The 16,388-nt window shown below is 39.8% G+C and overlaps 1 protein-coding gene across 1 annotated transcript in view; it reads left to right on the forward strand.

Annotated features, from left to right (window-relative positions):
* LOC150088446 (UTP--glucose-1-phosphate uridylyltransferase-like) overlaps positions 1-16,388 on the forward strand; it is a 225,451-nt gene that overhangs the window by 149,609 nt on the left and 59,454 nt on the right. Inside the window, exons 10-11 of the mRNA XM_090370162.1 lie at positions 17-48; positions 15,565-15,661. Coding sequence (XP_090226288.1) covers positions 17-48; positions 15,565-15,661 — 129 coding nt within the window. The remainder of the gene's footprint in view (positions 1-16; positions 49-15,564; positions 15,662-16,388) is intronic.

A 16,388-nucleotide genomic window follows, 5' to 3' on the forward strand; every position in this document is an offset into this window, starting at 1 on the left:
TATTTTTTCTTTCTAGATTGAGGAATTTAAAAACATTAAAAAGTTCCAGTGAGTATTTTCATTATTGTTTGTTTGTTAAGATATAAAGAAAAATTTCCTTTTTAAATGTTTTGGGTATTTTCAAGTAATATATAAATTGTATACAGCAGTATAAACCACTGATCAGAATTTGATCAGTGGTTAGTTTCTCTACTGCTGAATATGTTTTCCACTTTCTGACTTTAAAACAAAGGTGTTTCTTACATTTGCGACATTGCCCCTGTTTTGCTTTGCAGTATCAGATCTTTTGATTAAATTAACTATACTCAAGTACAAAATTTATACATTTTTAAAAATATCTCATCACCATCTGGTCAGATTTCAGTAAAATTTTGTTAGACATCTGTAAATGAATAGCTTCTGAACCTTCTGAAAGCATATCATGAAATGATAATCATCTCATGATAATCAGACAAATTTCTTACCATCTTACCATGAATAAAGGCTTTACTCAAGGATCACTTCTCACTACTATACAACTCTCACACCAAAATTTTCATGCTGCCAGTGGAGTTATTGAGGAGGTAATGAATCACATTTCTCCTTGAGGACAGATTTTAGTTCAGGTAGGGTTCTTGGGGGGGGGGGTAAAATATTGCAGTTAATCTTCCCAGTGCATCTCAGGTACATTATATAGGGTTCAGGTCTGAGGATGTGGCAGAATGCTCTATTCTCTGAATATCTTTGCTTTCCAGAAATTCATCAACCATTGAAGTCTGTGGGGAAGTGTGTTTTAATGTCCATAAAATGGAATTGAATGCCAGTTTCACCCCAAAACAGCTTTACATAGGACTCAAAGATTTCATATCTGGCATTGAGTCAAGGCATAATTGAAGCTAAAAGTAAGGCACCTGGAATTGATAGAATCTATTCAATTATAATAAAAGAAGCAGCAAAAGGGATATGAAAACCTTTTGTCATTGTTACAATAATAAAAGTATCATTACATTCAAGAGATGCTCCTATAGATTAGAATAGTGCAAATGTCTTCCCTATTCATGAAGGTGGTTCAAGGGGTGAAATGAGTAATTACAGACGGGTTGAATAGATGCACTGTAAAGTTGACTTCTGTGCTAGGGAAAATAATGGGGTCAATAATTAAAGAAGTAGTGGGTTCTATGGCAATCACAACATGGATTTTTTAAGGGACGATCTTGGATGGCTAATTTGATTATCTGCCATGAAGTAATTGCAAAAGAACCAAATGTAAAAAATGAAATTGTATACTTAGATTTCATTACAGCTATTGATACTCTGCCTCTACATAAACTGATTGTTTTTGAATTATTATTAGTATTTCAGTGGGCTAAATTACTGCTATGCATAAAGAGTTAGTTAAGTGGCAGAAGACAGAGAGCAAAAATAGTAAGGGAACCCAACACCAAACCACAGGGTTTGGTTTGGGCCCCTTACTGTTTCTGAAATTTATTTATGATTTTGATATAGGTATTTCAAGTTTAATATTAAAGTTTTTTGGTGATGATATAAGGGTAGACAGGATATTGTAATGTCCATAAAATGGAACTGAGTGCCAGTTTTGCCCCGCTTTACATAGGTATATAAGGTATTCTACTTCATCAAGTTGTGGATGAACTGGGTAGATGGGTTAAAAAATGGACAGTTGAGGTTTAACATTGATAAATAAATGTACTCTATTTGGGTAACAGAAATCCAAGAATAATATACCATTTGGGTATTGCCAAACTCAAGGGAATGAGTTTGGCAATTCTCTCTGCAGTGCACATAGGTTGTTCATGGGATTCTGTGAATGATATATAGAAATTTAGCCAGTGGGGACAAAGGTGCTTGTATCATTTTATAAGTCAGTGGTTGGAATATACAGGTTTGGATACTGCACTTTAGAGACAGCAGGAAGGTTGGTAATGAGCACAGAAGGGTATTATTACAAAGGAAGACTTTTCTCTGTAAATTTCAGATGATACCTGAGAGGAGACCTGATTGACGTGTTTAAGGCAATGGGTTGAATAAATTAAATGCTGATGGTATCCTTAATCTTTTTTTATGGATGGCAGATACAAGGGAAAATAAATTTAAAATTGGAAAAGGATGGTTACAGGTTGCGCCGATGGAGAGCGGTGTGAGGGGGGATGAGTACCCAAAGGGTTCAACATCATAGCCAGGGCTATGATCTGTTGAGTTGTTCTGTCTGCGAAAAGAGGCGAACTGTGCAGATTTTTGAGATCTCTTGTTCCTCATTGGACATGCCTAGTTTGAGTTGGAGGTCTTGGAAGTGAATCATCTGCTTCTTGTAAATGCTCCTGAGTTCCAGATGGTCCATCACTGATGTCTGACTAGAGGGAAAACAGCATTCACTTATAAAGATTTTGAGATCCCTGAGTTGTTCATTCAGTATGAGCGCTTGGTTGAGAATTTCCGTATTTTGGGCTTTGAGTTTTCTATTTTCGTCATTGAGGCAGGCAAGAGAGTCGATTATTGGGGACAGAATCTCCCCGAAAGTGGTCTTAAATCTTTCAGGGATGGCATTGAGTATGGATGTGTTGCCCCTTAGAGCGCTTTTAATTGACAAACCATCAAAGGGGCAAGTCCTTTGCGGAGGCGGCAGGAGCGGTATCAAACTCCCTATCCGAAGAAGCAACGTCTTTCCCAAAGCATAAGCTTGAATCTCCAGGTGTTTTCAACGCAGACGATGCAATACGCACATCAAGAAGGCCAGAGGGGTTGGATGGGGTTTCTTCTGCAAGAGTGATAGTGGATATCTCTTCCTTCGAGATGTCCGCGCTTTTTGGTTTACTTGCAAAAAAGTGGCAGGTCCATTTTCTTCTCCATTGTTTGTTCAACCTTTTAACTTTAGGTGACTGGCAATCACAACAGAAGATTCTACGACACATAACACAAAGTAATGCTGGGGCCTCGGGTTTGAACCCACATTCGTCACAGGACTTTTGCTGAATGCCCGTTCTATCCTTCATTGTATATAGCTGAATTATAAGCATAGGATCTGAGCTGAAAAAGGGGGCGGATGGCACGTTGAGAAAGGCAGTAATCAGGAAGGTGAAGAGGCAGGGAGCAACAAAGTCTTGCTGCAATTGGGCAGCTAACTAGCTTGAAGTGTAGGCTAAATTCCGGAGATGCACAAATTAAGTAAGTTTTGAAAGAGCAGCTGGGCCATCTGAGATCTGTTAGTGAGTGGGTCCAGCAAAAGCGATCATCTTATCGAATACTTGATTGCCAGACAGAAGTAAACAAAAATAGTCAGAGTTAGTTTGCTAAGTTCCTTCTAACTCGCTGTCAACATGCAATCTCTTAAGCTAAACAGATGCATAAGTAGGTCAGAGTTATAAAAGTTGCACCTTACAAGCGGTCAAATCGGGGTTCTGAGGACGAGGGTTGCCTGTGCAGATGTGCCTTTCTGCCCCTCTTGGAACAGAGAAGTTTTTTCTGATTTATTTTCTGCTTTATTAGTTTAAATTGACATATTAACTTATTTTCTAGAGTAGCTTTATATACCTATTTACGGTACTTATGTTTAAAGTAACTTAGATAGAGATTTTGTAGGTATTACTTAGTATCGGAAAGGGTATAAAATCCACGTGTTTACCGTTCGTAAAGAGCCGCCATTGTTACGCGAAAATTAATCAGTAAAATCTATTAATCTTGTCGAACTTCATTGGCAGTTAAATTGTACTTTTAACTATACATATAACCATTTAGGTTACGTAACATAAATAATTAGTAAAAATAAATAATTAATACATAATTTGATACGGAAGTTATATAAAGGGATTTCGTAGATAACACTCGTTACTGGAACATAAATATTTTGTAGATAACACTCGTTACTGCAACATAATAATATTTCGTAGATAACACTTGTTACTGAAACATAAATATAGCGTTATAACTGTGTTGGGATACAAGTTTAGGATTTAATTTTGTACTGAAATTGAAATTTTATTGAAAGTAAATCGAAATCATGACTAAAACCGGAGCAGCAAAGCAAAAGGCTCAAGCTAATGGGAATGCTGTGGCTCAGGGGAGAACTGAGGGGGGCAGTTGCCCTATGAATCACAGCCTTTTAAGATGCACTAATTGCTTGATGTTTGCGGATCAGTCAGGTATGGGACATGGTACTTCCATGGGGGATGTCTTTGTATGTGCGTGATGCAAGGAGTGTAAGGAAATCAGGCGACAACTCAGCGTTGTTATGGGCCTATATGAGAGCTTGAAGGACAGGGTGGATGCCCTCGAAGGATTACAAGTGAGGGCCCATCAAGCTCTCAGCTGCCCACACCAATGCCAGAGCTTGCACTTGGTCATTGTGCAACACAGCGGCAACCCCAAGGCAGAATGCGCTGGTCCCAAAGGAACTAGTAGTTGTTGGTGACTCTATTGTCAGGGAAACGGGAAACATGCTTTGTAAAAAGGATAGGTGGAACAGGACCAGGGTATGTCTGCCAGGGGCAAAGGTTGATGACGTAGAGCGGATATCATCTTTTAAGGGCACAAAAGGTGATATAGTTGTACACGCTGGCACTAATGATATTAAGAGTAGGAGACCGGGGGAATTACTTAGTACAGGTCACTGATGAAAAAAAACTGTGAATTAGGGTTGAATTTGAAAGTGTCTGCAATTCTGCCCAGACACGATAGGAGGGAGTATATGATGAGAGCCCTGTCGATCAATTCGGCCCTGGAAAGATTGTGCAGGGCTCAAGGGGTAGAATTTTTTTCAGCCTGGTCTGTACTTGTTAACAGGAGAGACTGCTTCTACAGGGATGGGATATACTTAAATAGAAAAGGTGCAAGAATGTTTGCTGATGCTATCGAGGCAGTGTTAGGTGGGTCGGAAAACTGCTAGATTGGGGGAATACAAGGACTAATAGATTAACAGTAGCCACTGGCAGAGGAGAAAGTGATTCTTGCACTGCTTCTATTGGAATGAGCAGCAGCCTGGAAAATAAGATGCAGGATATTTCAGAGACTGCTGGGAATCATGGTGGTACAAGTAAACACATGGGTTGTGTTAGGGTGGCTAAGAGGAAGAGCAGGTGCATGTATACTTGCGTGTACACCAATGCTAGGAGTTTAGTAAATAAATTTGATGAATTTGAGGTATTGCTCAAAACATCAAAGGCAGATATTGTTGGTATTTCAGAGACGTGGTGTCACACAGATATAAGGAATGCAGAACTGGAATTTGGGGAGTACAATGTCTACAGGAAGGATAGACAGGATAGGAAGGGAGGAGGGGTTATGCTATTAGTTAAGAAACACATAAAATCCAAGGAAGTGAAGCCAGTCGACATCGCTGGACAGTGCAGTGTCAAGTCAGTTTGGTGTGACATAAGCATTGGGAGATCAAAATTGAGAGTAGGAGTGTGCTATAGGCCTAATGACTCGAATGAGTATAATAAGAAACTGTACAGAGAAATAGAGTGGGCCAGTAAATCAGAGAGTCTTATAATGGGGGATTTTAATTTCCCAGATATTGACTGGAATTTGTGGGTTGGTCACTCACACACTAGCAAGGCTTTTGTAGATTTATTGGATGATTGTTTTGTACATCAGCATATTCAGGAGGCAACTAGAGGGAGTAATACTCTTGATTTGATTAGCATTAGCATTAGTAGAGGCATTTGATGCAAGAAAGCAAACTTATGCAGCATCAGCCAAAAAAAAAAAAAAAAAAAAAAACCCCACTTCCACTTCACCCCTCTGTTCGTTCAAAATACCCGTCCAGCTGAGCCTTAAACTTATTTAGGCTATCAACCTCCACCACAAGGGATGGCAGTCTGTTCCACCAACCAACCACCCGCTGGCTAAAGGCAAATTTCCGCAAGTCTATCCTACATCTGTCTTTGCTCAATTTGAATTTATGCCCTCTCAGGTGATTTTTCTGAGGTAGAGGAAGAATCCCATCAGCATTGAGCATGCTTAAACCATTCAAGGCTTTATACACCTCTATCAGATCACCTCGCTGGTGCCTAGTCTCCAGACACTGTAATTTGCAAAACTTAAGCCTTTCTTTGTAAGAGCACCCCTTTGTTCCATTCACTAATCTTGTTGCCCTTCTCTGTACTCGTTCCAGCAGCTCTACATCCTTCTTGAAATGAGGCCTCCAGACCTGTATACAGTACTCTAGGTGTGGCCTGACCATTGCCTTGTACAATAGAATAATCACCTCCTTATCCCTGCTGGAAAAATTCCTATATATCATTGACAATACTCCATGAGCTACTCTTGCAGCCCGTCTGCACTGCTCAGAGAACTTCATATCTGCCTGCACAATCACCCCCAAGTCCCTTTCATTCTCTACCAATGTCAGTGTAGTACCACAGAGTTGATACGTTGCTCTGGGGTTGCTGTTTCCCATGTGTAGTACTTTACATTTGTCAATGTTAAACTTCATTTGCCACCTCTCAGCCCATCTGCTCAACCTTTCCAGATCCTGTTGCAGCAGTGTAGTGTCAGTAGTGTCCTTGACAACCCTGCCAACCTTTGTATCATCTGCAAACTTGGACATTAAGCTTGATATACCATCATCAATATTATTTATAAATACAGAAAACAATAATGGACCCAACACTGAGCCCTGAGGGACTCCACTAATAACATTAGTCCACGATGAGCAGTGTCCATTGATTACCACTCTCTGTCTTCTCCCACTCAACCACCCCTTTATCCATAGCAGCAATTTGCCTCCAATGTCACACTGCTCCAATTTGTGTAGCAGTCTTCCATGTGCAACAGTATCAAAAGCCTTTCTAAGATCCAAGTATATAATATCATAGTTATTCCCTGCATCCAGTTCTTTTGTGACTGCATCATAGTATCCAATCAAGTTGGTCAGGCAGGACTTCCCCTTAACAAAACCATGCTGTGTCTGAGCTATAACTGAAGTCTTGTCTAAATGATCCTGCAGTGCTTCTTTAACCAGTGCCTCCATGAATTTTCCTGGAACAGAAGTTAAGCTCACAGGTCTATAGTTACTTGTGTCAGCCTTTGATCCTCCTTTGTGAATTGGGGTCACATTTGCACATTTCCAGTCTATGGGTACCTCCCCTGAGTCCAAGGAAGCTCTCATAATTATGGCTAAGGGTTTGCTTACTTCCCTTGCTGCCTCCTTTAATATAACTGGATAGATCCCATCCACCCCAGGTGCCTTTCTTGTGTTTATCTTCAACAGTTTCTCCTCCACTTTACTCCCAGTTATTTCAAGATTCTGTAGCTTACTGCTAGAGTTGAATACACCTCTGGCATTCCCCTTGCTGAATAACTCCTCATGTGTGAATGTCGATGCAAAATATTCATTTAGTTTGTTAGCTACCTGAGCAGGATCATCAACAGTTGACCCATCAATATCAAGTGGACCAATCTGATTCATCCCCTTCCTTCTAGAGTTTACATAAGTAAAGAACTCTTTGCTGTTTTTCTTTGCATCCCTTGCTAAGGATTCCTCGTAATCTGCCTTCGCCTGCCTAACCTCCTTTGTAACTTGGTTGCATATCAACTTGTATCTATCATAGGCTTCTGTGTCATGTGTTAATTTGTAAGTATCCCATGCATTTTTCTTCTCTGCCATATGCCTCATTAGTTCATCTGACATCCATTTTGGCCTAAACCTTGAACAATATTTCTTAGTTGGTATGTAAAGCCTAGTAGCTTCCAAGATACGTTCTTTGAATGCTTCCCATTTTGAATTTGCTGTTGGTAACATCATCAGTTGGTCCCACTGTATAGAATTTAAATACTGTCTCAGTCCATCGTAGTCGCCTTTACGGAAGCAATAACCCTTCCCTTTACCCCTAATGGTAGTTACCTCTTTCAGTAAATCCCACTTCAGCACACTGTGATCACTACCACCTAGTGGTTCATTTATCTGCAGATTCTTAATGCATGAAGAATCACTGCTGATAATCAAATCAAGAGTATTACTCCCTCTAGTTGCCTCCTGAACATGCTGATGTAGAAAACAATCATCCAATAAATCCACAAAAGCCCTGCTAGTGTGTGAGTAACCAGCCCCCAAATTCCAGTCAATATCTGGGAAATTAAAATCTCCCATTATAAGAGTCTCTGATTTACTAGCCCACTCTATTTCCCTGTACAGTTCCTTATTATACTCATCAGAGTCATTAGGCCTATAGCACACTCCTACTCTCAATTTTGATCTCCCAATGCTTATGTCACACCAAACTGACTCAACACTGCACTGTCCAGCGATGTCGACTGGCTTCACTTCCTTGGTTTTTATGTGTTTCTTAACTAATAGCATAACCCCTCCCCCCTTCCTATCCTGTCTATCCTTTCTGTAGACGTTGTACTCCACAAATTGCAGTTCTGCATCCCTTATATCTGTGTGACACCACGTCTCTGATATCCCAACAATATCTGCCTTTGATGTTTTGAGCAATACCTCAAATTCATCAAATTTATTTACTAAACTCCTAGCATTGGTGTACACGCAAGTATACCTGCACCTGTTTCTATTCTTAGCTACCCTAACACAACCCATGTGTTTATTTGTACCGCAATGGCTCCCAGCAGTCTCTGAAATACCATGCATCTTGTTTTTCAGGCTTCTGCTCATTCTAATAGAAGCAGTGCAAGAATCTCTTTCACCTCTGCCAGTGGCTACTGTCAATCTATTGGTCTTTGTCTCTCCCCAAGCTAGCAGTTTTCCGACCCACCTAACACTGCCTCGATAGCATCAGCAAATATTCTTGCACCCTTTCTATTTAAGTGTATCCCATCCCTCTAGAAGCAATCTCTCCTGTTAACAAGTACAGTCCAGGCTGAAAAAATTTCTACCCCTTGAGCCTTGCACAATCTTTCCAGGGCCGAATTGATCGACAAGGCTCTCATCATATACTCCCTCCTATCGTGTCTGGGCAGAATTGCAGACACTTTCAAATTCAACCCTAATTCTCGGCTTTTGTTCAACAGTGACCTGTACTTGTTAAGTAATTCTGCCGGTCTCCTACTCTTAATATTATTAGTGCCAACGTGTACAACTATATCACCTTTTGTGCCCTTAAAAGATGATATTCGCTCTACAACGTCATCAACCTTTGCCCCTGGCAGACATACCCTGGTCCTGTTCCACCTATCTTTTTTACAAAGTATGTTCCCCGTTTCCCTGACAATAGAGTCACCAACAACTACTAGTTCCTTCGGGACCAGCGCATTCTGCCTTGGGGTTTGTCTCTGTGTCAAGCGATGCCCAAGTGCAAGCTCTGGCGTTGATGTGGGCAGCTGAGAGCTTGATGGGCCCCTCAATTTAGTTTCTTCGAGGGCATCCACCCTGTCCTTCAAGCTCTCATATAGGCCCACAAGAACGCCGTAGTGATTCGTCAGTAGTGATTCGTCATGCATTAAGAATCTGCAGATAAATGAACCACTAGGTGGCAGTGATGACAGTGTTCTTAAGTGGGAGTTACTCAAAGAGGTAACTACCATTAGGGGTAAAGGGAAGGGGTATTGCTTTCGTAAAGGTGACTACGATGGACTGAGACAGTATTTAAATTCTATACAGTGGGATCAACTGATGATGTTACCAACAGCAAATTCAAAATGGGAAGCATTCAAAGAACTTATCTTGGAAGCTACTAGGCTTTACATACCAACTAAGAAATATTGTTCAAGGTTTAGGCCTAAATGGATGTCAGAAGAACTAATGAGGCATATGGCAGAGAAGAAAAATGCATGGGATACATACAAATTAACACGTGACACAGAAGCCTATGATAGATACAAGTTGATCTGTAACCAAGTTACAAAGGAGGTTAGGAAGGCGAAGGCAGATTACGAGAAATCTTTGGCAAGGGATGCAAAGAAAAACTGCAAAGAGTTCTTTACTTATGTAATCTCTAAAAGGAAGGGGTTGAATCAGATTGGTCCACTTGATATCGATGGGTCAACTGTTGATGATCCTGCTCAGGTAGCTAACAAACTAAATGAATATTTTGCATCGACATTCACACATGAGGAGTTATTCCGCGAGGGGAATGCTAGAGGTGTATTCAACTCTGGAAGTAAGCTAGAGAATCGTGTAATAACTGAGAGTAAAGTGGAGGAGAAATTGTTGAAGATAAACACAAGAAAGGCACCTGGGGTGGATGGGATCTAATCAGTTATATTAAAGGAGGCAGCAAAGGAAGTAAGCAAACCCTTAGCCATAATTATGAGAGCTTCCTTGGACTCAGGGGAGGTACCCATGGACTGGAGATGTGCAAATGTGACCCAAATTCACAAAGGAGGATCAAAGGCTAACACAAGTAATTATAGACCTGTGAGTTTAACTTCTGTTCCCGGAAAATTAATGGAGGCACTGGTTAAAGAAGCACTGCAGGATCATCTAGACAAGACTTCAGTTATAGTTCGGACACAGCGTGGTTTTGTTAAGGGGAAGTCTTGCCTGACCAATTTGATTGGAAACTATGATGCAGTCACAAAATAACTGGATGCAGGGGCATTTGATGCAAGAAATCAAGCTTATGCAGCATCAGCCAAAAAAAATAAATAAAGTAAAATAAATAAAAAAAAATAACCACTTCCACTTCAACCCTCTGTTTGTTCGAAATACCTGTCCAGCTGAGCCTTAACTTATTTAGGCTATCAAATTCCACGACAAGGGATGGAAGTCTGTTTCACCTACCAACCACCCGCTGGCTAAAGGCAAATTTCCACACATCTATCCTACATCTGTCTTTCCTCAATTTGAATTTATGCCCTCTCAGGTGATTATTCTGAGCAAGAGGAAGAATCCCATCGGCATTGAGCATGCTCAGACCATTCAAGGCTTTGTACACCTCTATCAGATCACCTCGCTGGTGCCTAGTCTCCAGACACTGTAATTCGCAAAACTTAAGCCTTTCTTCATAAGAGCACCCCTTTGTTCCATTCACTAATCTTGTTGCCCTTCTCTGTACTTGTTCCAGCAACTCTACATCCTTCTTGAAATGAGGCCTCCAGGCCTGTATACAGTACTATAGGTGTGACCTGACCATTGCCTTATACAAGGGAATAATCACCTCCTTATCCCTGCTAGAAAAATTCCTATATATCATTGACAATACACCATGAGCTACCCTTGTAGCCCGTCTGCACTGCTCAGAGAACTTCATATCTGCCTGGACAACCACCCCCAGGTCCCTTTCATTCTCTACCACTGTCAGTGTAGTACCACAGACTTGATACGTTGCTCTGGGGTTGCTGTTTCCCATATGTAGTACTTTACATTTGTCAATGTTAAACTTCATTTGCCACCTCTCAGTCCATCTACTCAACCTTTCCAGATCTTGTTGCCGCAGCATAGTGTCAGTAGTGTCCTTGACAACCCTGCCAACCTTCGTATCGTCTGCAAACTAGGACATTAAGCTTAATATACCATCATCAATATTATTTATAAATGCAGAAAACAATAAAGGACCCAATACTGAACCCTGAGGGACTCCACTAATAACATTAGTCCACGATGAGCAGTGTCCATTGATTACCACTCTCTGTCTTCTCCCCCTCAACCACCCCTTTATCCACAGCAGCAATTTACCTCCAATGCCACACTGCTCCAATTTGTGCAGCAGTCTTCCATGTGCAACAGTATCAAAAGCCTTTCTAAGATCCAAGTATATAATATCAAAGTTATTCCCTGCATCCAGTTCTTTTGTGACTGCATCATAGTATCCAATCAAATTGGTCAGGCAAGACTTCCCCTTAACAAAACCATGCTGTGTTCGAGCTATAACTGAAGTCTTGTCTAGATGATCCTACAGTGCTTCTTTAACCAGTGCCTCAATTAATTTTCCAGGAACAGAAGTTAAACTCACTGGTCTATAATTACTTTTGTTAGCCTTTGATCCTCCCTTGTGAATTGGGGTCACATTTGCACATCTCCAGTCCATGGGTACCTCCCCTGAATCCAAGGAAGCTCTCATAATTATGGCTAAGGGTTTGCTTACTTCCTTTGCTGCCTCCTTTAATATAACTGATTAGATCCCATCCACCCCAGGTGCCTTTCTTGTGTTTATTTTCAACAATTTCTCCTCCACTTTACTCTCAGTTATTACAAGATTCTCTAGCTTACTGCCAGAGTTGAATACACCTGTGGCATTCCCCTCACTGAATAACTCCTCATGTGTGAATGTCGATGCAAAATATTCATTTAGTTTGTTAGCTACCTGAGCAGGATCATCAACAGTTGACCCATCGATATCAAGTGAACCAATCTGATTCATCCCCTTCCTTCTATAGTTTACATAAGTAAAGAACTTTTTGCATCCCTTGCCAAAGATTTCTCGTAATCTGCCTTCGCCTTCCTAACCTCCTTTGTAACTTGGTTACAGATCAACTTGTATCTGTCATAGGCTTCCATATCACCCATTAATTTGTATGTATCCCATGCATTTTTCTTCTCTGCCATATGTCTCATTAGTTCATCTGACAACCATTTAGGCCTGAATCTTGAACAATATTTCTTGGTTGGTATGTAAAGCCTGTTAGCTTCCAAGATTAGTTCCTTGAATGCTTCCCATTTTGAATTTGCTGTTGGTAACATCATCAGTTGGTCCCACTGTATAGAATTTAAATACTGTCTCAGACCATCATAGTCGCCTTTACGAAAGCAAAAACCCTTCCCTTTACCTCTGATGGTAGTTACCTCCTTGAGTAAATCCCACTTCAGCACACTGTGATCACTGCTACCCAGTGGTTCCTTTATCTCCAGATTCCTAATGCATGAAGAATCACTACTGATAATCAGATCAAGAGTATTACTCCCTCTAGTTGCCTCCCGAACATGCTGGTGTAGAAAACAATCATCCAATAAATCCACAAAAGCCTTGCTAGTGTGTGAGTGACCAACCCACAAATTCCAGTCAATATCTGGGAAATTAAAATCCCCCATTATAAGACTCTCTGATTTACTGGCCCATTCTATTTCCCTGTACAGTATCTTATTATACTCATCAGAGTCATTAGGCCTATAGCACACTCCTACTCTCAATTTTGATTTACCTATGCTTATGTCAAACCAAACTGACTCAACACTGCCCTGTCCATCGATGTCGACTGGCTTCACTTCCTTGGATTTTATGTGTTTTTTAACTAATAGCATAACCCCTCCTCCCTTCCTATCCTGTCTATCCTTTCTGTAGACATTGTACTCCCCAAATTCCAGTTCTGCATTCCTTATATCTGTGTGACACCATGTCTCTGAAATCCCAATAATATCTGCCTTTGATGTTTTGAGCAATACCTCAAATTCATCAAATTTATTTAGTAAACTCCTAGCATTGGTGTACACGCAAGTATACATGCACCTGCTCTTCCCCTTAGCCATCCTAACACAGCCCATGTGTTTACTTGTATTCCCATGATTCCCAGCAGTCTCTGAAATATCATGCATCTTATTTTCCAGGCTGCTGCTCATTCCAATAGAAGCAGTGCAAGAATCACTTTCTCCTCTGCCAGTGGCTACTGTTAATCTATTAGTCCTTGTATCCCCCCAATCTAGCAGTTTTTTGACCCACCTAACACTGCCTCGATAGCATCAGCAAACATTCTTGCACCCTTTCTATTTAAGTGTATCCCATCCCGGTAGAAGCCGTCTCTCCCATTAACAAGTACAGACCAGGCTGAAAAAAATTCTACTCCTTGAGCCCTGCACAATCTTTCCAGGGCCGAATTGATCGACAGGGCTCTCATCATATACTCCCTCCTATCGTTTCTGGGCAGAATTGCAGACACTTTCAAAGTCAACCCTAATTCATGGCTTTTTTTCATCAGTGACCTGTACTTGTTAAGTAATTCCGCCGGTCTCGTACTCTTAATACCATTAATGCCAACGTGTACAACTATATCACCTTTTGTGCCCTTAAAAGATGATATCTGCTCTACAACGTCATCAACCTTTGCCCGTGGTAGACATACCCTGGTCCTGTTCCACCTATCCTTTTTACAAAGCATGTTTCCCGTTTCCCTGACAATAGAGTCACCAACAACTACTAGTTCCTTTGGGACCAGCGCATTCTGCCTTGGGGGTTGCCACTGTGTTGCACAATGACCAAGTGCAAGCTCTGGCATTGATGTGGGCAGCTGAGAGCTTGATGGGCCCTCACTTGTAATCCTTCGAGGGCATCCACCCTGTCCTTCAAGCTCTCATATAGGCCCATAACAACGCTGAGTTGTCGCCTGATTTCCTTACACTCCTTGCATCACGCACATACAAAGACATCCCCCATGGCAGTATCATGTCCCATACCTGACTGATCCGCAAACATTAAGCAATTAGTGCATCTTAAAAGGCTGTGATTCAGAGGGCAACTGCCCCCCCCCTCAGTTCTCCCCTGAGCCACAGCATTCCCATTAGCTTGAGCCTTTTGCTTTGCTGCTCTGGTTTGAGTCATGATTTCGATTTACTTTTAATAAAATTTCAATTTCAGTACAAAATTAAATCCTAAACTTGTATCCCAACACCGTTATAACGCTATATTTATGTTTCAGTAACGAGTGTTATCTACGAAATCTACGAGTGTTATCTACGAAATATTTGTTTCAGTAACGAGCGTTATCTACGAAATCCCTTCCATATCAAGTTATGTATTAATTATTTATTTTTACTAATTATTTATGTTACGTAACCTAAGAGGTTATATGTATAGTTAAAAGTACAATTTAATTGCCAATGAAGTTCGACAAGATTAATAGATTTTACTGATTAATTTTCGCGTAACAATGGTAGCTATTTACCAAAGGTAAACACGTGGATTTGATACCCTTTCCGATACTAAGTAATACCTACAAAATCTCTATCTAAGTTACTTTAAACTTAAGTACGTAAATAGGAATATAAAACCACTCTAGAAAATAAGATAATATGTCAATTTAAACTAAAAGCTGAAAATAAAGAAAAAACTTCTCTGTTCCAAGACCGGCAGAAAGGCACGTCCGCACAGGCAACCCCAACACATATTTTAACACATTTTGTTCAATAGATGCCCACATTATTAAAACTGCACTTGAAATATTAACATCACCAACCTCACGTTGTCCAAAAAAGATTTATTAGTAGTAATTTAAATAGGGTGTAAGTAGGTTTACTAAACTTTAAAAGTTTTAACATTGCCTATAGGAAATGTTTACAGTAATGCATAAACATAATTTCCTCAAACAATCGGAACTACTGTTTTTGCAATGTAAACATAGTCTGGCACTGACTTCCCACTCTTTCTGAAGAGTTTCTGATTTTTATTCAGTATGGTAATGAAGTGTTGCTCCCTCTGGTCACTCGTGGAACTAATGACTTAATTCATTTACAAAATAAAAGGAAGCAAGGTGGGTGTTAAATTTATTGAAGTCAGTTTAAGTAATTTTTTTAAAATTGATGTTTTACTACTCTGATTCTCACCAGATTCATAGGTTTCCAAACTTCTTGTGATGTTCGGAAACCTATGAGCCATTTTAATAAACATTGCATAACAGATTTTGTTATGATGCAGCACACTTAATTTTTTCCTTCCCAATCTGATACATATGATATGACAGGACCTTTAACACCAATAATTTGTGGATTAAGCTAACAAGTATCAAAACAAAAGTAGAAGAAGACAGTCTAGACATGGAAGTTATTGTTAATACTAAGGTAAGCTTCTGATGTATACATTTTTTTTAAAATCATGTTAATCATTTAATATATGTAGGTGAATGGTACAAAATATACAGGAATTAACAAATTTGCTCAAAATACACTGCACTACACTACATTGAGATTTGTAAGTACTTCTAAAATCATTTTTTTTAATCCTAAAACAGTGTAGTATATTTTGAGTAGATGAATATAAATGCTTTTTTATTCATCAAAAGGATAGGGGTGTTAATGAAAACTGTCAATCAGATTCCTTGCAACACACTGCTTACCCGATAAAAAATATTCTTACTTAATTTCTGTTAGCATTTAAGTTAGCATTGCGAATTTCAGTACAAGATGATTCAGAATTCATGCAGCCCCGAATAAATTAAGTGTTGATTTATCGTTGATAAATTGAAGGAATTTAATTGATTGTAATAATGGCAATGCTGGTTATCCCCAGATGTCTGGTAATTGTCATTTTTTTTTTTTTTTTTTTTTTTTAGACCTTCACTCACTTACCAGTAGTCTTTTGTTTACAAGAGTAGCATGTCATTTTCCTAGGCAGAATATGTGTTCATAATTGTACATTATTTTAAATCCTGGTCATATGAAAATACCCCAACAGATTTTCCAAAGACACATAAACATCTTTTGAAGACTTTTCTCATTTTAAGATGTTAGCCCTGATTATTTAAATTATTCAGGATATTACTCAAAACTTATATTCAGATGGATATAT

The sequence above is a fragment of the Mastigoproctus giganteus genome, chromosome 3, assembly GCF_048544385.1.
Source record: "Mastigoproctus giganteus isolate SK-2022 chromosome 3, ASM4854438v1, whole genome shotgun sequence".
Taxonomy (NCBI): Eukaryota; Metazoa; Arthropoda; class Arachnida; order Uropygi; family Thelyphonidae; genus Mastigoproctus; species Mastigoproctus giganteus.